Raw genomic sequence first — 24,674 nt, 5'->3', positions numbered from 1 at the left:
CTTTCCAGTATTTTCTGTTGGGCATGGGAGAAATGTGTGCCAAGTTTGGTTCAATTCCATTGTTGGTGGGGTTCAGAATGCTCTTTAGAATCATAGAATCAAAGAGTTGGAAGAGACCTCATGGGCCACCCAGTCCAACTCCATTCTGCCAAGAAGCAGGAATATTGCATTCAAATCACCCCTGACAGATGGCCACCCAGCCTCTGTTTAAAAGCCTCCAAAGAAGGAGCCCCCTCCACGCTCCGGGGCAGAGAGTTCCACTGCTGAACGGCTCTCACAGTCAGGAAGTTCTTCCTCGTGTTCAGATGTCTCCAGGGAAGCAGAAAGGAAGCTTGCTCCCTCCTCCCTGTGGCTTCCTCTCACATCTTGATCCATGGCCCTCATCATATCCCCTCTCAGCCTTCTCTTCTTCAGGCTAAACATGCCCAGCTCCTTAAGCCACTCCTCATAGGGCTTGTTCTCCAGACCCCTGATCTGCTCCCTCCTCCCTGTGGCTTCCTCTCACATATTTATACATGGCTATCATATCTCCTCTCAGCCTTCTCTTCTTCAGGCTAAACATGCCCAGCTCCTTAAGCCGCTCCTCATAGGGCTTGTTCTCCAGATCGTTGATCATTTTAGTCACCCTCCTCTGGACACATTCCAACTTGTCTTTGATTGGAAGTAAACTATAAATCCCAGTAACTACAACTCCCAAATGACAAAATCAATTTTTTTTTTGAGTTATGGCCACTCCTTGGATTAGTAGGTGCCTTGTGTCCAAATTTGGTGTCATTTCGCCCAGTGGTTTTTGAGTTATGCTAATCCCACAAACAAACATTACATTTTTATTTATATCGATTACAAAGCAAGTCATGGTTACAAAAGATTTAGAAAAAAATAAAAGGTGTATACATCTGAAAAGCAAACCTATCTTAGTCATTATCATGGCAAGCAGGAGTTGTTGGGTCTCCATCACACTCGACTTGTATTGGAAGCACTTCTGCTCCTAAAGGTAAAGACAGTTTGGAATGAGACCTTATTCCCTCCTTCCTTAGGAAAGAATTGACTTCAAAACACCAATACTGCAAATGGTAAGAATGTGGAATGTGTTGTGTATGAACCCCAATAGCCCTTGATCCCATTCTGCTGCCGGACAAATAGCCACTTGCCCCGTACCCTTTGGCTTGACTCTGCAAAGAACATAAACATAAACCACGTCAAGCATAAAACCTTCCCAGAAGCCACAACAACCAAATTGGAAGCTGTCACATTTCAACCACATCACGGTAGCATACGACCAAATGTTGTTGGCATTGTGGTTGAAGCAAAGGATGGTATGGTCATAGGTGGTGGGAATGTCCAAAGGCAACCACAGCCTTCTGGCAAAAAATACTGAAAATTGCAAAACTATTTAAAATTCTGTATATCCCAGGCCTGGGCCAACTTCGGCCCTCCCTCCAGGTGTTTTGGACTTCAACTCCCACAATTCCTAACAGCCGGTAGGCTGTTAGGAATTGTGGGAGTTGAAGTCCAAAACACCTGGAGGGAGGGTCGAAGTTGGCCCAGGCCTGGGATAGATAGACATAACCAAGGAAGCCACAGGGCAAGGGCTGAGAGGAGACTACAAGTTCACAGGTGGGTCCCACAGTTGCATGTGCCAATGGGTAAGCAAGGACCAGGTTTTGACCCTCAGTGTGAGTCTGGATTCAGCAGATAGGCAGCAACAGCATGGTGGATGTTCCTCCTGTTCTTCATGGGAGTCAGGAGGCCAAGGGATGGCCCTGGCTTGGCTGTCGCAGTCCGATATCCACATAGACCAAAGTAGCATGGGTGGTTCACGCAAGGTCTCCCTGTGGGTCTCTCCGCATCCAATTCAGTGGCCTCGAGAGATGCTGGGCTGCAGCTTCCTGCCAGTGAAGAGAGGAGTCAGAGGAAGAATTGGGTTACACTATGCATCACTGCTTTTGTGCTGTGGTGTTGGAGGAAAGTGCTGAGAGTGCCTTGGACTGTGAGAAGATCCAACCAGTCCATCCTCCAGGAAATAAAGCCCGACTGCTCACTGGAGGGAAGGAGATGAGTGGCCAAGATGAAGAGGAGGGCGACTAAAATGATCAAGGGTCTGGAGAACAAGCCCTATGAGGAGCGGCTTAGGGAACTGGGCATGTTTAGCCTGAAGAAGAGAAGGCCGAGAGGAGATATGATAGCCATGTATAAGTATGTGAGAGGAAGCCACAGGGAGGAGGAGGGAGCAAGCTGGTTTTCTGCTTCCCTGGAGACTAGGACGCAATGGAACAATGGCTTCAAACTACAAGAGAGGAGATTCCATCTGAACATGAGGAAGAACTTCCTGACTGTGAGCGCCGTTCAGCAGTGGAACCCTCTGCCCCGGAGGGAGTGTGGTGGAGGCTCCTTCTTTGGAAGCTTTTCAACAGAGGCTGGATGGACATCTGTCAGGGGTGATTTGAATGCAATATTCCTGCTTCTTGGCAGAATGGGGTTGGACTGGATGGCCCATGAGGTCTCTTCCAAATCTGATTATATGATTCTATGATTCTAAGTCCTTTGGCCACATCATGAGGGGACAGCAAAGCCTAGAGAAGACAATGATGCTGGGGAAAGTGGAAGGCAAAAGGAAGAGGGGCCGACCAAGGGCAAGGTGGATGGGTGGCATCCTTGAAGGGACTGGACTGACCTTGAAGGAGCTGGGGGTGGTGACGGCCGACAGGGAGCGCTGGCGTGGGCTGGTCCATGAGGTCACCTAGAGAAGACAATGATGCTTGGGAAAATGGAAGGAAGAAGGAAGAGGGGCCGACCAAGGGCAAGATGGATGGATGGCATCCTTGAAGTGACTGGACTGACCTTGAAGGAGCTGGGGGTGGTGATGGCCGACAGGGAGCGCTGGCGTGGGCTGGTCCATGAGGTCACCTGGAGAAGACAATGATGCTTGGGAAAATGGAAGGAAGAAGGAAGAGGGGCCGACCAAGGGCAAGGTGGATGGATGGCATCCTTGAAGGGACTGGACTGACCTTGAAGGAGCTGGGGGGGGGGTGGTGACGGCCGACAGGGAGCGCTGGCGTGGGCTGGTCCATGAGGTCACCTAGAGAAGACAATGATGCTTGGGAAAATGGAAGGAAGAAGGAAGAGGGGCCGACCAAGGGCAAGATGGATGGATGGCATCCTTGAAGTGACTGGACTGACCTTGAAGGAGCTGGGGGTGGTGATGGCCAACAGGGAGCGCTGGCGTGGGCTGGTCCATGAGGTCACCTGGAGAAGACAATGATGCTTGGGAAAATGGAAGGAAGAAGGAAGAGGGGCCGACCAAGGGCAAGGTGGATGGATGGCATCCTTGAAGGGACTGGACTGACCTTGAAGGAGCTGGGGGGGGGGGTGGTGACGGCCGACAGGGAGCGCTGGTGTGGGCTGGTCCATGAGGTCACCTAGAGAAGACAATGATGCTTGGGAAAATGGAAGGAAGAAGGAAGAGGGGCTGACCAAGGGCAAGATGGATGGATGGCATCCTTGAAGGGACTGGACTGACCTTGAAGGTGCTGGGGGTGGTGACAGCCGACAGGGAGCGCTGGCTGGTCCATGAGGTCACGAAGAGTCGGAGACGACTGAACGAATGAACAACAACAACATGCACCACTATGTTTGTTCCTGGCATATCCATGTCATTTCCTAATTGGTTCTATCATAAAAACATGGGGAAAGTTTCTTAAACGGGAGGGATATCTGTAAAGATCCCTTACCTTTCCAGCCTGGGTGGCAGGGCCTAGGAGAAGCAGGCCAGTTAGTTACAGCTTTAGAAGGCCTGGCAGAGGGTAGCAGGAGCCATTTTAGTTTAGGGAAAGCTCCATTTCAGAGAGGGGGAGTGGCCTAGGCCTGAGCCAGCCTTAGAACAGCCAGGATTGGTTTATTAAAGGGGGGCGGAGTTAGACTGTTTGGAGGGAAAGAAAGAGGCTTTTTCAGTGAGTCAGTCTGTTGATGTTAGAGTTTAGAGCAGGATTACAGACGTTTTTAGGAGTTCGTGTTAAGAGTAGGCAGTTTGCCTGAAGTTTGCCAGCGAAGTAAGCTGTGGCAAACTGGGTACAGCTATTTAGGGAAAAATAGCTGGGTTTTGTAGTTAGCTAGGCCACAGTTGAGGGTAGCTAAGCTACAGTTGTATCTTGGCAGAGATTCAGATCCTGTCAAGAATACTTGTGTTTAAAGAGAAGAAAATCTTTATATTGGTAACAAAGAAAGAACGTTCAGCAAAGGACAAGAGGGATCCCCTCACCTCTGCAGGAGTCTACCGTATACCATGCAGTTGTGGACAAGTCTACATAGGGACCACCAAACGCAGCATTGCCCAGACACGCATCAAGGAACATGAAAGGCGCTGCAGACTACTTCAACCAGAGAAGTCAGCCATAGCAGAGCACCTGAGGAACCAGCCTGGACACAGCATGTTATTTGAGAACACAGAAATGCTGGACCACACCAACAACCACCATGTCAGACTACACAGAGAAGCCATTGAAATCCACAAGAAGCATGTGGACAATTTCAACAGAAAGGAAGAGACCATGTAAATGAACAAAATCTGGCTACCAGTATTAAAAAACTCTAAAATTATAACAGCTAAACAACAGAGAGGAAGAAACCAGGCACAGATTAACACCTCCCAGCAACAGATTTTCCCAGGCTCAGGCAGGCCTTCAAATGCTAATGAAGGTGATTAGCTAAACATTCACACCTAACTGCAGCAGGGAAGAGCTCCTTGCCCCACCCCAGCCATTCCACAGATATATAAACCCATTGTCCTAATTCCAACAGACCTCATACCTCTGAGGATGCTTGCCATAGATGCAGGCGAAACGTCAGGAGAAAATGCCTCTAGAACATGGCTCTATAGCCCGAAAAAACCCACAAGAACCTAAAGAAAGAACCATTCTCATGCAACCGTTACGCTTTCAAGAACCAGAACATTTTATTTGTAACAGCCAAGCTTATTAAACAGCATTTACACTTTCTTTCTGTACTATATTAAATAAACTTTCCTTGATTATTTTGAAACTTAAAAGCCTGAGTCAAGTGTACATTTGTGGATTTAGTCCCTTTTCCTTTTCAACCTCACCGGCTTCCCTTTAAAGAAGAAAATAAGAAGACACAGTGCTTGGTGATCTTAAAAGCCTTTTAACAGTTTAACCAGCTAGAGTGTTCCTGTACAATTGTTTATGGTGGCAGCGGAAGTTAATTAGTGAGACAATCCCCTAAAACGTTATATGGGTGCCAAAGTGGTGTGAATTCTTTATATTGGAGGGACAGTTGGTGGGATCTGTTTGGCCCCATTGCCCAGACAGCCATAAAGGAGCCTTTATAATATCCATAGCACATTTTTATATAGTTTTTCAAGGAAGATCTCATTGAGTTTCAACCAGCCCAACATAGTTAATAATAATATAATAATAAACCTTTATTTGTACCCCGCTACCATCTCCCGAAGGACTCGGTGCGGCTTACAAGAGGCCGAGCCCAAATACATCAACAAAACAACAACAACAACAAAGCAAAGTAAATGAACTCATAAAACAAAGCAATAAACATTAACAAAACATCACGACGTATTAAAATCTGTGGCAGGGCCAAATGTAGTAGTTAAAAATTTTAAAAAAGTGTTGGGCATGACAAGGCAGGAAGGATAGGTATTTAGAGTGGGGTGGGGCGTGCAGACATCCTGGATCTCCATATTGCCTGGAGTTTCCTTATTCTGGGAAGGCACACTGGAACCAGGGGCGGCTCAACCCATTACACAAAGTAAGCGTTTGCAGTATAGTTGATTTTGCCCAGGGGCACTAGCCGTCCCCTGCCACGCGTTGCTGTGGCCCACATGGGGGTTCTGTGTGGGAGGTTTGGCTCAATTCTATCGTTGGTGTGGTTCAGAATGTTCTTTGACTGTAGGTGAACTATAAATCCCAGCAACTACAACTCCCAAATGTCAAGGTCTATTTTCCCTAAACTCCACCAGTGTTCACAGTTGGACATATTGAGTATTTCTACCAAGTGTGTCCAGATCTATCATTGTTTGAGTCCACAGTGCTCCCTGGATGTAGGTGAACTACAACTCCCAAACTCAAGGTCAATGCCCACCACACTCTTCCAGAATTTTCTGTTGGTCAAGGGAGTTCTGTGTGGGAGGTTTGGCTCAATCCTATCATTGGTGGGGTTCAGAATGCTCTTTGATTGTAGGTGAACTATAAACCCCAGCAACTACAACTCCCAGTTGACACCGAGCCCTTGATGGAGTACTTCCTCATTCTTACACACGCTGGTGGAAGGTTTTATGCCATTGTAAATCAGTTAAATTAGCCTCTCCGCATAAAGCGGTACCTAAATTTCATACTTGACAGATGCAACTGTCTTTCAGGGCTTCATAGGTCAACAACAAGCTAGACTATTAATGGTCGGGAGCTCAGTCTGACCCAGCCTGGCTTCGAACTCATGACTTCTTGGTCAGTAGTCATTTAATACAGCTGGCCACTAACTAGTTGCACCACAGCCCGGTCCAAGTGTCAGATGCCTGCTAGAGAGGGCGTTTGACAGATGCAGGGGCGGTTCAACCCATTACGCAAAGTAAGCCTTTGCGGTAGAGTTGATGTTGCCCAGGGGCACTCTTGAGGCGCTCTTGGGGGAAAATAGACCTTGACACATGCGAGTTGTAGTTACTGGGATGTATAGTTCACCTACAATCAAAGAGCATTCTGAACTCCTCCAATGATGGAATTGAACCAAATGTGGCACACAGAACTCCCACGACGAACAGAAAATATATATCAATGATTGGTTGTGGGGGGAGGGGGCGCCAAAATACTGTTTGCTTCCCGTTGAAAATTACCTAGGGCCACCTCTGACTGGAACAACCACGTTTTCAAACTCCTCCTAAAAACTGCCAAGGTTGGGGCATGCCTGATGTCCTTAGGGAGAGAGTTCCGGAGTCGGGGGACCACCACCGAGAAGGCCCTGTCCCTCGTCCCCACCAGTCGCGCTTGCGATGCAGGTGAGATCGTGAGCAAGGCCTCTCCGGATGATCGAAGGGGTTGCGTGGGTTCATAAACAGAAATGCAGTCACAAAAAATAGTTTGTGGCCACAAAAATCAACTTTCTGGAGGAGATCAACAAGAGACCCTTAGTTAACTCATAGTACCCATAAGGGATAGCTGGTGGCATATTTATTTATTTATTTATTTATTTGCTTTATTTCTATACCGCATTTTTCAGCCCAACCAGGCGACTCAATGCGGTTTACATGGTACAAGTTATCACAACAATGTCAGTGCCATTAAAAACGCAACAAATGCAACAACAAATCAACAACATCAATCAACAACAATTAACAAATCAAAACATAGCGCCTCAGTGAAAGCAGATCCGTTCTCATAATCCTTGTGCCATTCCTACGTTCCATTTACCGTCTTCCTATGTTCGGTTGCACTGTTTAGCCAAACGCTTGTTCATAAAGCCAAGTCTTGACCTTTCTCCGAAATGCCAGCAATGAAGGTGCCTGTTATAAAGTCTCCTTTATGGCTGTCTGGGCAGGGGGGGTCAAACAATCCCACCACTGCCACCAATATTAAAGACACGTCGTGTGGCCAAACAATATCTCTGGACAGGGGATAAAGCAAATCCCACCAACTGTCCCTCCAATATAAAGAATTTACGCCACTTTGGCACCAATAGAACGTTTGAGGGGATTGTCTCACTAATTAACTTCCGCTGCCACCATAAACAATTGTACAGGAACACTCTAGCTGTTTAAAATATTAAAAAGGGCTTTTATTACCACCAAGTACTGTGTTTTATTTTCTTATTTAAAGGAAGCAGGTGAGGTTGAACGAAAAGAACTATAGCCACTAGGGCTGGGCAATTCGTTTCATTAATTCGTAATTCGTTAAAAAAAATTGTTAATTTTTGAATTACGAAATGATTACAAAACTTATTTTTAAACCCGGAAGTGTTTTTAAATATCGAAACGGCAGGCGCCAAAAAATTTTGTATTTCCGTCCATTTCGGAAATACGTAAGATGGCCGCCTGGCTTGCTGGGAGCTCTCCTCTCTTGGCTCCGGCTGAGCAAGCGAGAGGGCGAGCGAGAGGGTGAGTGGCGAGCGAGAGGGCGAGGGCGAGCGGCGAGCGAGAGGGCGAGTGAGAGGGCGAGCAGCGAGCGAGAGGGCGAGGGCGAGCAGCGAGCGAGAGGGCGAGTGAGAGGGCGAGCGGCGAGCGAGAGGGCGAGCGAGAGGGCGAGGGCGAGCGGCGAGTGAGAGGGCGAGCGAGAGGGCGAGCGAGAGGGCGAGAGGGAGGTCTCTCCTTCTCTTTCTTTCATTGGCTCAATGCTGTAGCATCCTGGGAGTTGTAGTTTGGCAGCCTGGGAAAAAGAGCCCCTCCTGGAAGGAACCCATCCTAGCGAGAGGGCGAGAGGGCGAGCGAGAGGGCGAGCGAGCGGCGAGCGAGAGGGCCCGCCAGAGTGAGTGCCTGCCTTCCCTCAATAATAATTTCTCCTCCCTATTCTACTAAATTAATAATTAAATTAAAAAAATATTTAAAAAATATTGGAAAAAAAGGGCGCCATCTTTACAAAATGTTTTGTAAATATTTACGAAATTTCGTAAATACCGAACTTTTTTTTTGGAAAATTTTGTAATTATTTTAAATATCGAAACAAAAAAACACCCCAAACAGTGAATGCTGTTTAATAAGCTTGGCTGTTACAGATAAGGTGTTCTGGTTCTTGAAAGCGTGACGGTTGCATGAGAATGGTTCTTTCTTTGTTACAAACATAAAGATTTTCTTCTCTTTAAACACAAGTATTCTTGACAGGATCTGAATCTCTGCCAAGATACAACTGTAGCTTAGCTACCCTCAACTGTGGCCTAGCTAACTACAAAACCCAGCTATTTTTCCCTAAATAGCTGTACCCAGTTTGCCACAGCTTACTTCGCTGGCAAACTTCAGGCAAACTGCCTACTCTTAACACGAACTCCTAAAAACTTCTGTAATCCTGCTCTAAACTCTAACATCAACAGACTGACTCACTGAAAAAGCCTCTTTCTTTCCCTCCAAACAGTCTAACTCCGCCCCCCTTTAATAAACCAATCCTGGCTGTTCTAAGGCTGGCTCAGGCCTCGGCCACTCCCCCTCTCTGAAATGGAGCTTTCCCTAAACTAAAATGGCTCCTGCTACCCTCTGCCAGGCCTTCTAAAGCTGTAACTAACTGGCCTGCTTCTCCTAGGCCCTGCCACCCAGGCTGGAAAGGTAAGGGATCTTTACACCTGTCTGATGTCTACCGGTAAGGCATTCCATAGCCGAGGGGCCACCACTGAGAAGGCCCTGTCTCTCGTCCCCGCCAGGTGCGCCTGTGACGCAGGCGGGACCGAGAGCAGGGCCTCCCCAGACGATCTTAATGTTCTAGTCGGTTCATAGGTGGAGATGCGTTCGGAGAGGTAAGTGGGGCCAGAACCGTTTAGGGCTTTATAGGCTAACGCCAGCACTTTGAATTGTGCCCGGTAGCAGATTGGCAGCCAGTGGAGCTGGCTCAACAGAGGAGTGGTACGCTCCCTGAGTGCCGCTCCCGTTAGCAACCTGGCCGCCGAGCGCTGGACCATCTGAAGCTTCCGGGCAGTCTTGAAGGGCAACCCCACGTAGAGCGCGTTGCAGTAATCAATCCGGGATGTGACCAGAGCGTGGACTACCGTGGCCAAGTCAGACTTCCCAAGGTACGGGCGCAACTGGCGCACAAGTTTTAGTTGTGCAAATGCTCCCCTGGACACCGCCGAAACTTGGGGTTCCATTATCATGATGACAGTAGTACAGTAGTAGTAATAGGAATGGAATATGCCATAACAACAACATTGTCGTCTCAGTCATCCCACAGGTTTTTAATCAAACACCAGAAAGCAGATAGTTAGTAGGCCTGGGTAACAACGGAAAAATTTGTTTCTAAAATCGATTCGTTTTTTGGGTTTTTTTGCGTTTTGATATTTAAAAGAATTCCGAAATTTTCCTTAAAAAAAGTTCGATATTTACGAAATTTCGTAAATGGTAAAAAAATTACGAAACAATAATGAAACAATAACGAATCGATTCGTTAATGGCGTCCGCGATCGCGCAATACGCTAAAAAAACTTCTGAAGCTTCCCTCTCCCTCTGTTGTTGACTGTTGGTGTGATATTATAATTTTTTTTCACTAATTAAACAAAAAACAACTATAAAACTTGCCCCAGACATGCGGAAATAATAACGAAACGACCTCAAACCAATAACGAAATGAATACATAACGAAATACGAAGCATTTACGAAATGAATTGAAAAATTTGTTTCATTTTTAAGTTGCTCCAGAATGGTTCGTTATTGCTTCGTTAACAAAAAAAATAACGAATTTTTAACGAATTACGAATTAACGAAACGAAACCGCCCAGACCTAATAGTTAGTCATTGCAGGCCTTAATATTATACTGATGTCTCCAAAATTATTAACTCCATTCATTCATACATCCTTCCATAATTTCATTCATTCCCACATATCATCTTAAATTCATATTTGTCAAATCTGAATTTCTTGTGACAGTTGTGCAATAGTACCATGACAATTAAGTTACTCTATTCTCTTAAGGGGATGGGGGTTGCCTACCTGATAGCAGCCGTGAGGTTCCGATGCCACGTGTCCAAGTCCTCTTGGTCATAGCATACCAGCAGCAACGTCTTGTGCGGGAAGGACAGCTGGAAAAGGGAGGACAAGGGTGGTTTGGCGAGGGAAGGCTGGACAATAGGGAACGGCATTGGCAGCCTGCCCAAGAACATGCTTCATAGAAGCTCAGTTAGAAGAGACCCCTGGCAGGGTTTCTGACTCCGACGCAGAGCCCTCAAGCTACTCTACTCAGCCTCTAACCAAATTCTAAGCAGGGTTGCGGTGAGTTTTCCAGGCTGTCTGGCCATATTCCAGAAGCATTCTTTCCTGATGTTTCGCCCCCATCTACACCAGAGGTTGTGAGGTCTATTAGAAACTAGGCAAGTCTAACAGACCTCACAACCTCTGAGGATGCCTGCCATAAATGCGGGCAAAATGTCAAGAGAGAATGCTTGTGGACCATGGCCAGAGAGCCCGGAAAACTCACAGCAACCCAGTGATTCTGACCATGAAGGCCTTTGACAACACAAATTCTAAGCACTCTCTTGGGTGGGAGATACTTCCAGGAAAGAGAAGCAGATTTGTTCCTCAAGGAAGGCTTTCATAGAATCATAGAATCAAAGAGTTGGAAGAGACCTCCTGGGCCATCCAGTCCAACCCCATTCTGCCAAGAAGCAGGAATATTGCATTCAAATCACCCCTGACAGATGGCCATCCAGCCTCTGCTTAAAAGCTTCCAAAGAAGGAGCCTCCACCACACTCCGGAGCAGAGAGTTCCACTGCTGAACGGCTCTCACAGTCAGGAAGTTCTTCCTCATGTTCAGGTGGAATCTCCTCTCTTGTAGTTTGAAGCCATTGTTCCATTGCGTCCTAGTCTCCAGGGAAGCAGAAAACAAGCTTGCTCCCTCCTCCTCCCTGTGGCTTCCTCTCACATACTTATACATGGCTATCATATCTCCTCTCAGCCTTCTCTTCTTCAGGCTAAACATGCCCAGTTCCCTAAGCCGCTCCTCATAGGGCTTGTTCTCCAGACCCTTGATCATTTGAGTCGCCCTCCTCTGGACACATTCCAGCTTGTCAATATCTCTCTTGAATTGTGGTGCCCAGAATTGGACACAATATTCCAGATGTGGTCTAACCAAAGCAGAATAGAGGGGTAGCATTACTTCCCTGGATCTAGACACTATGCTTCTCTTGATGCAGGCCAACATCCCATTGGCTTTTTTTGCTGCCACATCACATTCCTGGCTCATGTTTAACTTTATCTTCCTCTTTGTTGCAGCAATAAAGATATGACACCAATACATATACAACTCTCTCCAAGCATCTGCTGATGTGTTTTGAAATGTATAATGTAGATTTTAAAGTGTGTTTGTATGTTTAAAATACAATGCTATGTGCCGGATGTAATTCCTGTGTGGAAAGAGTTAACTGAACCATGAAGAAAATTGGCATTTCTAGAGAGGTCATAAATCATAATGCGGGGAACAATGGACGCAGCATAGTGCGTCGTACATCATACGCCACTCTGGAATGCAGGAGGTGTGGACTAATGCTGATAACAGCGTGTGCTGTGTTTGCGATGTAGCTGCCAGTTGGAGAGGAAGCAGTTTTACGATGTGCTTAGCTTCTAATGTAAATAGTTGTACAATAAATTAGTTGATAGCCTAAAGGAGACTGTGATTGCTGTGTTTCCTTGCCTTGCTGTGCGGAGATGCCACTGACAGCATCCTCCAACATACAATAACCAGCCATCCATCATCATTTGAATAGCAGGCTGCTAATATTCACACATATGATTCAACCCTACATTTGTGGTTTCATCATCCTTGCCTATGATGAAATGTTGCATTTATGGCTTCATCATCCTTACTTATGATGCAACCCTGAATCTGTGGTTCCACCATCCAAATGCCTCGTCACTGAGACTCAACACTTTACATTTCCTTACTCTAACTCACCATTAAACCCAAGTATTTTACCTTCCAAATATGCCAGTGCATTTTGGAATTCCAACGACCTCAAGAGCTATCCCATCACCCCAATTTCGAAAGGGCAGGAAGACACAACCCAAGGAAGCCAGCTCGGGTTGGAGTGAGTGTCCAACCAGTTTGTGTAGCTTGCTGTCGAGCAGCCCGAAAGACAGTTGCATCTGTCAAGTAGGAAATTTAGGTACCACCTACACGGGGAGGCTAATTTAACTAATTTACGATGCCATAAAAATCTCCAGCAAGTCTGCAAAGAATGAGGAAGTTCTTCATCAGTGTCACAAATGGACGGTGAAGCAACAGCTCCCCTGGTGGCCACAATACCCTCATGAACAGTTGGAATGTTAAATTGCCTCTGAGTCTGTCTATATATGTTGTGTGTCTATGGCATTGAATGTCCGCCCTGGGTCACCTGCGGGGTGAGAAGGGTGGAATATAAAGGCTGTAAATAAATAAATAAATAAATAAATAGCCACCCAGTCTGTGCTTATAATACCCTCCATAGACTTACGCTGAGGAGCCCCCCATGGCCCTGGGTGTGGCCGAAGACCTTGGCGATGGAGCACTGCGGATGGAGCCAGAAGACCTCCTTGACGGCCACCTTGTGCGCATTCCAGGGGTGGAGCGGGTGGCAAGGCTTGGCCATCAGCAGGACGTCCGAGAAGAGGAAGAACATCCGGGGCCGCAGCCCCTCTCCTTTTGGGGGTACCACCATCAGCCAGCCCTCCAGCAAGAACCAGCGCCCTACAAGAAAGAGGGTCTCGGGGTCAGCAAAACATCCCCTGTTGAGGGCCAGGACCCCATGACACCCACAAGGACAAAAGTGGCCATAATTCAAAGCATACCCTCATGAAGAAGCTGGAACGTTAAATAGCCTCTGTGTGTCAGTATATATATGTTGTATGTCTATGGCTGTTGTAACTCAGCGTGTGCCTCATGTATCTACTAGTGCTAGTAGGAGGAAACGAGGCTTGGAAGGTGAAGATGCTCAGCAGCAGCTGAAGCGCATTAGGGACATGTTCCTAGAATCTAGTGATGGGGAAGAGTGTCAGGGGTTTACTCATGAGGAGATGGAGATGGAGGATTACCGTGGTGTAAAGCGAGTAGCACGCAGTTCAGATAGCGATGAGGAATCCATTTCCAAACGTCTTAAAGAGATAGCAGATAGCTACGGGTCTGAAAGCGATGATGAAGAGCTTGACTGGACTAGGGTCCAGGAGGTTCAGGATGTTATTAATGCTCCAACCTCCAGTGATGAGTTCCAAGGGTTCACAGACCCATGGGTTTCGGATACTGCTTCTCAGGATGCAGCCCAGAGTGCAGACTGGCAACAATGGAGGGAACGCAGTTCACCTGTGGAACTGGATGCACCTGGAGGCGAATCTAGTGATTCTGATGGGATTTAAGGAGTAGCCTTGGGTCCATCATGTTGCAGAGTTCAAAGTGTTGTGTACCTGTGTATTCTGCTGTTAACTCTTGCCTTGAGTCCTTGCATCCAGAATCGTGTTTCCGTGACCGTGCTGACTACTTTGCCTGCCTTGGAACTGTGAGTCTTGTCTCCTGCCTTGTCCTTGGACCGTCTTGACTATTCTGCGATTCTGCCTGCCTCCTGCGTTGACTTCGGACCGTTCCTCATACTGCTTTTTGCTTTGTGATTTTTGAACTGACTGTATTCCATTCTTACCACGAACTGTTTGTCTGTTTTACTTCAGTTTCCTTTTTTCTGCCCAGACTGCCTGGGTTGCTGCCTTGTTTACATTCCTGCAAGCCGCAGGCTCTTTTGTTTACACGCTCTGCTGATAAGAGTCATTTGACTTGTTAATTTGCCATTAAACACCTTTTGTTAACCCTTAAGCTGCTGTTTCGCCTCATTGGTTCGCCTGGGTCTTGACAATGGCATTGAATGTTTGCCATGTATGTGTGCATCATGATCCGCCCTGAGTCCCTTGAGGGGTGAGAAGGGTGGAATATAAATATTGCAAATAAATAAATAAATAAATAAAGCTTGACTTTGCCCCTGTAATTGCTGAAGCTCAGTTGCTCTACTGCTGGCACTAGAAGCTTCTGCTCTGCTAAACTGCTGCAACTGTTGCTGCTTTACCATTGGTGAAAGCTTTTAGGAAATTATCCCCCAACTTTGGGCCTGGGACCCCTCTTTCTTTCTTTTTCTCGCTCACTCTCTCCTACCTGGTTGCATCACTTGCGTCTTCCGCCCTTTGAGCAGCTTCTGGATCCGACTCAGGTGGTCCACGTTTTCATGGAAGCGAGCAATCTCCTGGATCTGGTGAAGAGCCTCACCCACGGACTTGAGCGCAGCTGCAAAGAGAGCAGGGTGGTGTGATGATTTGAAAAGGGACGCCATGATATGGTGGGTTAACTCAGTGGTTCTCAACCTTCCAAATGCCACGACCCCTGAATCCAGTTCCTCATGTTGTGGTGACCCCCAACCATAACATTGTTTTTGTCGCTACTTCACGGCGGTAGATTTGCTACTGTTATGAATCATCATGTAAATATCTGATATGCATGATGTATTCACTAGACCCAATTTGGCACAAATACCCGATACGCCCAAATTTGAATACTGGTGTTGGGGGGGGGGGGGATTGATTTTGTAATTTGGGAGTTATAGTTTCTGGGATTTATAGTTCACCTACAATCAAAGAACATTCTGAACTCCACCAACGATGGAAAGGAACCAAACTCGGCAAACAGAACTCCCATGACCAACAGAAAATACAGGAAGGGTTTGGTGGGCATTGACCTTGAGTTTTAGGAGTTGTAGTTCACCTACATCCAGAGAGCACTGTGGACTCAAACAATGATAGATCTGGACCAAACTTGGCACGAATACTCAAAATGCTCAAATGTGAAAAATGGTGGGGTTTGGGGGAAATAGATCTTGACATTTGGGAGTTGTATTTGCTGGGATTTATAGTTCACCAACAATCAAAGAGCATTCTGAAGCCCACCAATGAGAGATTTAGGCCAAACTTCCCACACAGAAAATACTATTTTCTGATGGTCTTTGGTGACCCCTCTGACACCCCCTCATGACCCCCCGAGGGGTCCCGACCCCCAGGTTGAGAAACACTGGGTTAACTGGAGAGAGATGTGTCAGCAGCTGATTGGCTGAGTGTGCCTACAACAACCCAGTTCAGGACCTGCCTATCTTCAAGATCACATCTTCCCTTATGAACCAGCACGTACTTTAAGATCATCTGGGGAGGCTCTGCTCTCGCTTCCGCCGCCGTCTCAAGAACAGCTGGTGGGAATGAGAGAGGGCCTTCTCGGTGGTGGCCCCTCTGCTCTCAAACTCACTACCCAAAGAGATCAGATTGGCACCTACCCTTTCCATTTTCCACAAGGAGTTAAAAACCTGGTTGTTCCGCTGTGCGTTTGATTAGGCAGTTCCCCACAGAATTGGATCAATCTCGCCATAGCCCTTTGCACTTTCACTGGCCCTCCCACTTGTAATCCACTTGTAATCTTTTTCACAAAGGCTGCATTACCCACCCTGTGTCTCTGACACTAGAGATTTTGGGAGCACCTGGCCTCAACTGCTTCCTCTTCACCCTGGAAAGAAGTGACGAGTGGAGTGCCATCTGCAGGATTCCATCCTGGGTCCTGCTCAGGATCTTCATTAATGACTGAGATGAAGGGTTAGAAGGCAGGATCATCAAGTTTGCAGACGAGACCAAATTGGGAGGCAGAGCCAATACTGCTCCCCATGCTCTATTCCACCTTGGTTAGACCACACCTGGGATATTGTGTCCAATTCTGGGCACCACAATTCAAGAGAAATGTTGACTCTAAGTTGGAATGTGTCCAGAGGAGGGTGACTAAAATGATCTAGGGTCTGGAGAACAAGCCCTATGAGGAGCGGCTTAAGGAGCTAGGCATGTTTATCCTGAAGAAGAGAAGGCTGAGAGGAGATATGATAGCCATGTATAAATAGGAAGCCACAGGGAGGAGGAGGGAGCAAGCTTCCTTTCTGCTTCCCTGGAGACTAGGACGCAATGGAGGAATGACTTCAAACTACAAGAAAGGAGATTCCATCGGAACATGAGGAAGAACTTCCTGACTGTGAGAGCTGTTCAGCAGTGGAACTCTCTGCCCCGGAGTGTGGTGGAGGCTCCTTCTTTGGAAGCTTTTAAACAGAGGCTGGATGGCCATCTATCAGGGGTGATTTGAATGCAATATTCCTTCTTCTTGGCAGAATGGGGTTGGACTGGATGATGGCCCAGGAGGGTCTCTTCCAACTCTAGGATTCTATAATTCAACACTTCAATAAGCTCAGAGTAAGGAAGGCCCACCTCTCAGCTGCTCAGCATCCGAAATATCCAGGGGGGTGTTCTCCACCAGATCCAGCAGCAAAGGCTTGTACCTGTCCAAAGGTAATTGGATAAGGGGGGTGTTATACGCACCGGAGGCCCCCCAACCCTCCCCCTTAATTTTTTAATTTATATATAAAATTATATAACAATTATACCTAGTACAAACGGTTACAAAAAAACACAAAATATAACAGTGACAATAGCAAACACAACCTACAGAACTGCCCCTGCTTTTCCACACCTGTGAGCCCACCCTTGTGATACTTATACCCTATAACAGGCATGGGCCAACTTTGGTCCTCCAGGTGTTTTGGACTTCAACTCCCACAATTCCTCACAGCCTACCGGCTGTGAGGAATTGTGGGAGTTGAAGTCCAAAACACCTGGAGGGCCAAAGTTGGCCCATGCCTCCCTTATGATAATACTTACTCTTGCAAGTTCCTTAAATTATCACTTTTGCAGCTTCCCTAAAATCCACGTTTGCCTTCCTTGCTAAATATACAAAAGCCAGCCTCCCTTTGTTTACAAATTCTTCATTATTTTTTTACTTCCAAGTCCATTAGACAGCTTGGCTGATTGCATATCATAGAATCATAGAATCTAAGAGTTGGAAGAGACCTCCTGGGCCATCATCCAGTCCAACCCCATTCTGCCAAGAAGCAGGAATATTGCATTCAAATCACCCCTGACAGATGGCCATCCAGCCTCTGTTTAAAAGCTTCCAAAGAAGGAGCCTCCACCACACTCCGGGGCAGAGAGTTCCACTGCTGAACGGCTCTCACAGTCAGGAAGTTCTTCCTCATGTTCAGATGGAATCTCCTCTCTTGTAGTTTGAAGCCATGGCTCCACTGCGTCCTAGTCTCCAGGGAAGCAGAAAACAAGCTTGCTCCCTCCTCCTCCCTGTGGCTTCCTCTCACATATTTATACATGGCTATCATATCCCCTCTCAGCCTTCTCTTCTTCAGGCTAAACATGCCCAGCTCCTTAAGTCGCTCCTCATAGGGCTTGTTCTCCAGACCCTTGATCATTTGAGTCGCCCTCCTCTGGACACATTCCAGCTTGTCAATATCTCTCTTGAATTGTGGTGCCCAGAATTGGACACAATATTCCAGGTGTGGTCTAACCAATGCGGAATAGCGCATGGGGAGCATGACTTCCTTAGATCTAGACACTAGGCTCCTATTGATGCAGGCCAAAATCCCATTGGCTTTTTTTTATCATAATAACTTTTAACACAGCTCTTGAAACCCACACCAACATCTTTCCATGGGGCCCAGTTCAACAGCACCAGATGGAGAGGTTGGTGGGCATTTGACCCCAAAAGCCAGGCCAAAAAGAGGGGCAGGGAGGTCAGGAGACTGAATGGAAGAACCCTCAGAGTCTGGGTGACCATCTGACAGGAGCGCTTGGAAGAGAATGGGCTTCCATTATTTGTTTACATTCCATTGAATCAGACTGCCATGCGGTTGGAGCTTCCTGCGATGTACAGCTAGGGAATGGACGCGTTTTATTCTGCTCCTGTAAATAGTGTAAATTTGCAATAAAAGATAAGAGCCGCTCCGAGGCTTTGGAGCTGACTGAGGTAGCACGCTTCATTATTTGCTTTTGTGCTTCCGAGCAGACGCTCAGGGGTCAGTAAATCAACACCTTCCTCCCTGGCAGAAGGGAGAGGCTGGACTGGATGGCCTTTGGGGGTCCCTCCCAACTGCAAACCCAACTCCATATGTGCTGTTACACTCTGGGCCTGTGAAAGAGTCTGTAGACAGGACGTGTTTTCTGAATGCCCAACGGGATGCCGGGGGTGCCTCGGCTGAGAGGCCTTTCGGATTTCCTCACACAAAGTTCTTTTAAAGACTTAGAAAGTTCAACAAAGTTTTTATTGTTGCTTAAATCTTCAATAAATCAAACAAATACTTCAAGGCTTTGAATCAACTGGTGGCTTGCTTAGATCTTGTCCACAAGGGACAGGCAACTTTCTTCATAAACTGTTTCTTCCTCCTACAAGGGAAATCCTTGACCCCTCCCTGGGCAATCTGACTTAAGCTCTGTTGGCGTGGGTATTCTACACCCGGTCCTAATTGCGTTATGGCTGCAGTGAGTGGTCCTTACCAGAGTCCTTTAGTAGATTTCCAAGAGGAAAGAAGGCTTTCAATTCCCAGCAAAGGCTGGCTGTAAAGTTGTAGAACTAAATTCCCCAACGAAGGCTATGCTGTAGTTCTCTGTAGAGCTGTGTGACTGGATCCCCTCAGCAAAGCTGGAAAAGACGAAGCTTTCTACAGGTGGAACTGATTCACATCCTGTATGAAAGGCTTCCCTGTGTGAACTGAACTAGAGGTCCCCTTTTCCCCTCCTTAACCCAGAAAACGGGGCGGAACTAAAGAACATAATGATAATTGATGGGTTCTTGGCCTTATGATTGCAAACCAAGGGAAGCCACCTTATTGCAAAATGCATGGAACTTTGGAATACATGCAAACACTCAACAGAAAGGAAAAGAAGTTGGAGCTCCTGGTACAGCTGTACCAGCACACTGTGACTTACTGGCGGAGCCTCCGGAGGGGCAGCAGGAGCAGGTCTTCAAGGCGGGCGCCCCCAAACTCCGGGCGGGTCTCCTGAAGCCTCTTGAAGCGAGAGAAGGCCTTGTTCTTCCTCACCTGTCTCTGCAGGTACAAGCGGCAGGTATGAGTGGCAGGCAGACCAAGAAAGAGCAGCTGTGGGGTTGTGTACATCTTGGGTACATCTTGTTACAGTAAGTTGTAGCAGGACCGTGTGTGTGTGTGTGTGTGTTGAAGAAAAACCTTATGATGGTAATTATTATGTGCAGCTGGTAATGTAGGTCAACCAGCAATCCTGGACTACACTGAGGAGATCTATGCTGAGGAGATCTATGCTCTGAGGAGCAGGTTGGAGAGAAGCCGTTCTGCTGCTCTAAAGGAGACTGTTGCAACCCAGAGCAGGAAACTGGACCCTCAGACAACCATCCACCACACTTAACTTCAGGAAAACAATCCTTTTTTATTGATGAAAGATGAATACAAAATAGATGAAAAATGCAAAGGTAAAAAGTCACAGTAAAAATCAGCAACAAGAAATGTCCATAAACAAGATGATAAAACCCACAGCAAAACTGCTGAATCCTGGAACCTGTTAGCAATCTACTAACCGTACTTGGAACAACTCAGAGGAACAAGGCCACTTGAATCAGGAGACCTGCAAAAGCTTGCACATGAATCTGGAACGATGCCTGGTCTGAAGCTGCATTCAGGCCAGGCACCCTTAAGGCCGAGAAATCTATTGCGAGACACGCCTGACGTTTTTGTTTGCATTTCTCTCAATCTGGTTGACCTACGTAAACTTTGTGCTTCTCCCCGGCTCTGCCAAATCTGCCCCCGCCTATCTTCATTAGGCAGACCAGGTGTCAGATTCTCTGGAGAACTAAGACTGGGAGGAAAAGGGAGTGAAACTTCTCCACTCGACTCAGAATGCATGTTCTCATGGGAATTTTGACTTTCACTTTCCAAGGCTGTAGGATTTTCACTACTCAAACCATCATCATCTAACTTGGCCTCAGAATTCACATTGACATCTACATTGGCATCAGGGAATACAATCAGAGAATCAGGTTCAGGTTCACACACAGGCTGAACCCCAATAGAGGCTGTGTTGGAATAGCTGTTTGCTCAAGGTTTATGTTTTGCTTTCTCATTTGACTTAAGATGACGATGCCTTATTTAGTGTTACTTACAAAGACTATGTCAGTTTCCTGCACTGTTTATTTTTCGTATGCAACATTGCAAGTCTGTGTTTCATCTCTGCCATTAAGAGTAAACTATTTTTGTTCACTTCAACTCTTGTCTGTGAGTCCTGTGCATGGGACGGGGCCAAGATCCGCTTGCTGCGCAACACATCTTACCTCCAAGGTCTCTCTGGCCCGAGGAAGGTCCTCAGCGTAATGGAGGAAGACCCCTATCTGGGCACAGAAGGCCTCCAGCCCCGGTCCAAGGAGGCCCTTCTCCAGGTAGCTCAGCAGGGCCCTGAAAAGGAAGGAGGAGGGGTCAGTCCCGAGGTCAAGGTTGGAGGGAAAGGAGGAAACCATGAAAATGAACAAAATCTGGCTACCAATATTTAAAAAACTCTAAAATTATAACAGCAAAACAACAGAGAGGGAACAATCAAGGATATCTAATCACCTCTCAACAAAAGATTCCCCCAGGCACTGCCAAGCCATCAAATGCTAATCATGGTGGTCAGTTGAAACATTCCCACCTATCTCCAGCAGACAAGAGTCCTTTGTCCCACCCTGGTCATCCCACAGATATATAAACCCTTTTTCCTAGTTCCAACAGACCTCACTACCTCTGAGGATGCTTGCCATAGATGCAGGCGAAACGTCAGGAGAGAATGCCTCTAGACCATGGTCATATAGCCCGAAAAAACCTACGACAACCTAGGAAAAAGAGTTTATACATCTAATCACCTCTCAACAAAAGATTGCCCCAGGCACTGCCAGGCCATCAAATGCTAATCATGGTGGTCAGTTGAAACATTCCCACCTAGCTCCAGCAGACAAGAGTCCTTTGTCCCACCCTGGTCATTCCACAGATATATAAACCCTTTTTCCTAGTTCCAACAGACCTCACTCCCTCTGAGGATGCTTGCCATAGATGCAGGCGAAACGTCAGGAGAGAATGCCTCTAGAACATGGTCATATGGCCTGGAAAAACCTACAACAACCCAGTGATTCCGGCCATGAAAGCCTTTGACAATATATTTATAATTGCTTTTAATGTATGTTAATTGTATTTTATGTTATGTTATTATATTGTGTTGCATCGAATAGTTGCCTGTTGGAAGCCGTCCTGAGTCGCTCTTTGGAGGTTGTTCTAAGTAAATAAATACATAAATACATAAATAAGAAGAGCTGTTCAGCTGTGGAACTCTCTGCCCCAGAGTGTGGCGGAAGCTCCTTCTTTGGAGGCTTTGAAACAGAGGCTGGGTGGCCATCTGTTGGGAGGGCTTAGATTGTGCTCTTCCTGCATGGAAGAGCAGGGTTGGACTGGATGTCCCCTGGGGTGCCCAAGGAGGGGAGGGTGGGTCTTACCTGCTGATGCCGCAGAGCGCCCCCCAGTGTCCGAAGATGGCTTCCCTGGCGCCGGGCTCCAGCGTCCCTTTGGCCTCCAGCAGCGCCACGAAGTACTGCGCCCAGTTTGGGGGGGGGGGGGGGAGAGAGAGAGAGAGAGAGAGAGAGAGAAGCAGGTCAAGACCCCCAAGCAGAGCAGAGTAAGCCCTGCCCCCGTCCCCTGGCTCCCCTCACCTGGTCCACGGGCTGCACCTGGGCCAGGTGTGCCTCCTCGCTGTCCCGCAGCGCCGCCTCCGCCCGGGCCCGCCCCCGCGCCCACCGCCCGCGCTGCTCCCGCACCGGGTCGCCCCCCATCGCCGCCACCAACGCCAACGCCGCGCCCCTCCGGACACAGGTGACTCCCCTCTCCCGCCGGGACGCATTCAAACCCCCGCCCCGCCCACACCCTGGCTGCCCATTGGCCTCCCAAGAGGGGGGGAGGGAGAGGGGAGGGCCTTCTTCTCCCTTGTGGTCAGTCGCCTTCCTGCCTGGCCGGGTTCCTCTTGCAGAGAGAGAGAGAGAGAGAGAGGCTGATGCAGAAGAGACTTTAAAAGCCCCAAATTACAAAAATACATTATAATGCATTCACAAAACCACATATATACACCAATATATATTATACACATATGTTGTTGTTGTTCATTCGTTCAGTCGTCTCCGACTCTTCGTGACCTCATGGACCAGCCCACGCCAGAGCTCCCTGTCGGCCATTACCACCCCCAGCTCCTTCAAGGTCAGTCCAGTCCCTTCAAGGATGCCATCCATCCATCTTGCCCTTGGTCGGCCCCTCTTCCTTTTGCCTTCCACTTTCCCCAGCATCATTCCCTTCTCTAGGCTTTCCTGTCTCCTCATGATGTGGCCAAAGGACTTACGCTTTCCCTCTACTCTCCTTCCCTCCAGTGAGCAGCCGGGCTTTCTTTCCTGGAGGATGGACTGGTTGGATCTTCTCGCAGTCCAAGGCACTCTCAGAACTTTCCTCCAACACCACAGTTCATATACACATATATACACACATAAACACATAAACACAGACTGGGCTCCGTCCTGGGCCCGGTCCTGTTCAACATCTTTATTAATGACTGAAATGAAGGGCTAGAAGGCAGGATCATCAAGTTTGCAGACGGGACCAAATTGGGAGGGAGAGCCAAGACTCCAGAGGACAGGAGCAGGACTCAAAACCATCTTGACAGATTAGAGAGATGAATGGCCAAAACTAACAAAATGAAGTTCAACAGTGACAAATGCAAGATACTCCACTTTGGCAGGAAAAATGAAATGCAAAGAGACAGAATGGGGGACAATGCCTGGCTCGAGAGCAGTACGTGTGAAAAAGATCTTGGAGTCCTCGTGGACAACAAGTTAAACATAAGCCAGGAATGTGATGTGGCGGCAAAAAAAGCCAATGGGATTTTGGCCTGCATCAAGAGGAGCCTAGTGTCTAGATCTAAGGAAGTAATGCTACCCCTCTATTCTGCTTTGGTTAGACCACATCTGGAATATTGTGTCCAATTCTGGGCACCACAATTCAAGAGAGATCTTGACAAGCTGGAATGTGTCCAGAGGAGGGCGACTCAAATGATCAAGGGTCTGGAGAACAAGCCCTATGAGGAGCGGCTTAGGGAACTGGGCATGTTTAGCCTGAAGAAGAGAAGGCTGAGAGGAGATATGATAGCCATGTATAAATCTGTGAGAGGAAGCCACAGGGAGGAGGGTGCAAGCTTTCTTTCTGCTTCCCTGGAGACTAGGACGCAATGGAACAATGGCTTCAAACTACAAGAGAGGAGATTCCATCTGAACATGAGGAAGAACTTCCTGACTGTGAGAGCCATTCAGCAGTGGAACTCTCTGCCCCAGAGTGTGTTGGAGGCTCCTTCTTTGGAAGCTTTGAAACAGAGGCTGGATGGCCATCTGTCAGGGGTGATTTGAATGCAATATTCCTGCTTCTTGGCAGAATGGGGTTGGACTGGATGATGGCCCAGGAGGTCTCTTCCAACTCTTGGATTCTATGATGATATGATTCTATGGGCTACAGGAATGCGTGGCAGGGGATGGCGCCTATGTATATATATATCAACCAAAAGGTTGCAAATTCAAAGCCTCAGGTTGGTGTGAGCTGCCAACTGTCAGCCTAGCTCATTGTTTACCTAAGCAATAACGGTGCTCTATGCAGTCATGCCGGCCACATGACCTTGGAGGTGTCTACGGACAATGCTGGCTCTTCGGCTTAGAAATGGAGATGAGCACCACACCCCAAAGTCAGACATGACTGGACTTAATGTCAGGGGACTACCTTTACCTTATATATATATATACGCATACACACACACACACGTAGGCGCGCGCGCGCACACACACACACATACAAACATACATATCTTCCCTTCTCTCTATATATAAGGCTCCAGCACTTGTACCCAGGACCATCAAACACATAGATGGATGGATGGATGGAGGTTTAGCAAAGCAGGTAAATCATCAGCAATTATAAGATCTATCAACCAAAAGGTTGCAAATTCAAAGCCCCAGGTTGGTGTGAGCTGCCAACTGTCAGCCTAGCTCATTGTTTACCTAAGCAATTTGAAAACAGCT

The 24,674-nt window shown here is 47.4% G+C and overlaps 1 protein-coding gene across 1 annotated transcript; it reads right to left on the bottom strand.

Annotated features, from left to right (window-relative positions):
* Positions 1-814: 814 nt before the first annotated feature.
* On the bottom strand, positions 815-22,442 carry ARHGEF39 (Rho guanine nucleotide exchange factor 39). Its single transcript, XM_067464720.1, has 9 exons — positions 22,281-22,442; positions 22,068-22,162; positions 20,880-21,000; positions 19,508-19,626; positions 16,946-17,016; positions 14,817-14,945; positions 13,141-13,373; positions 10,645-10,733; positions 815-1,889 (listed from the first exon to the last, which is right to left on the bottom strand). Exons 1-9 carry the CDS (start codon positions 22,398-22,400, stop codon positions 1,856-1,858), a joined length of 1,011 nt encoding a protein of 336 aa, XP_067320821.1. The 5' UTR covers positions 22,401-22,442; the 3' UTR covers positions 815-1,855.
* Between the last annotated feature and the right edge of the window lie 2,232 nt (positions 22,443-24,674).

Source organism: Anolis sagrei, chromosome 2, assembly GCF_037176765.1.
Source record: "Anolis sagrei isolate rAnoSag1 chromosome 2, rAnoSag1.mat, whole genome shotgun sequence".
NCBI classification, from domain to species: Eukaryota; Metazoa; Chordata; class Lepidosauria; order Squamata; family Dactyloidae; genus Anolis; species Anolis sagrei.
The sequence above is the reverse complement of the archived record's forward strand: the minus strand, read 5'-3'. Positions and strand labels throughout refer to the sequence as shown.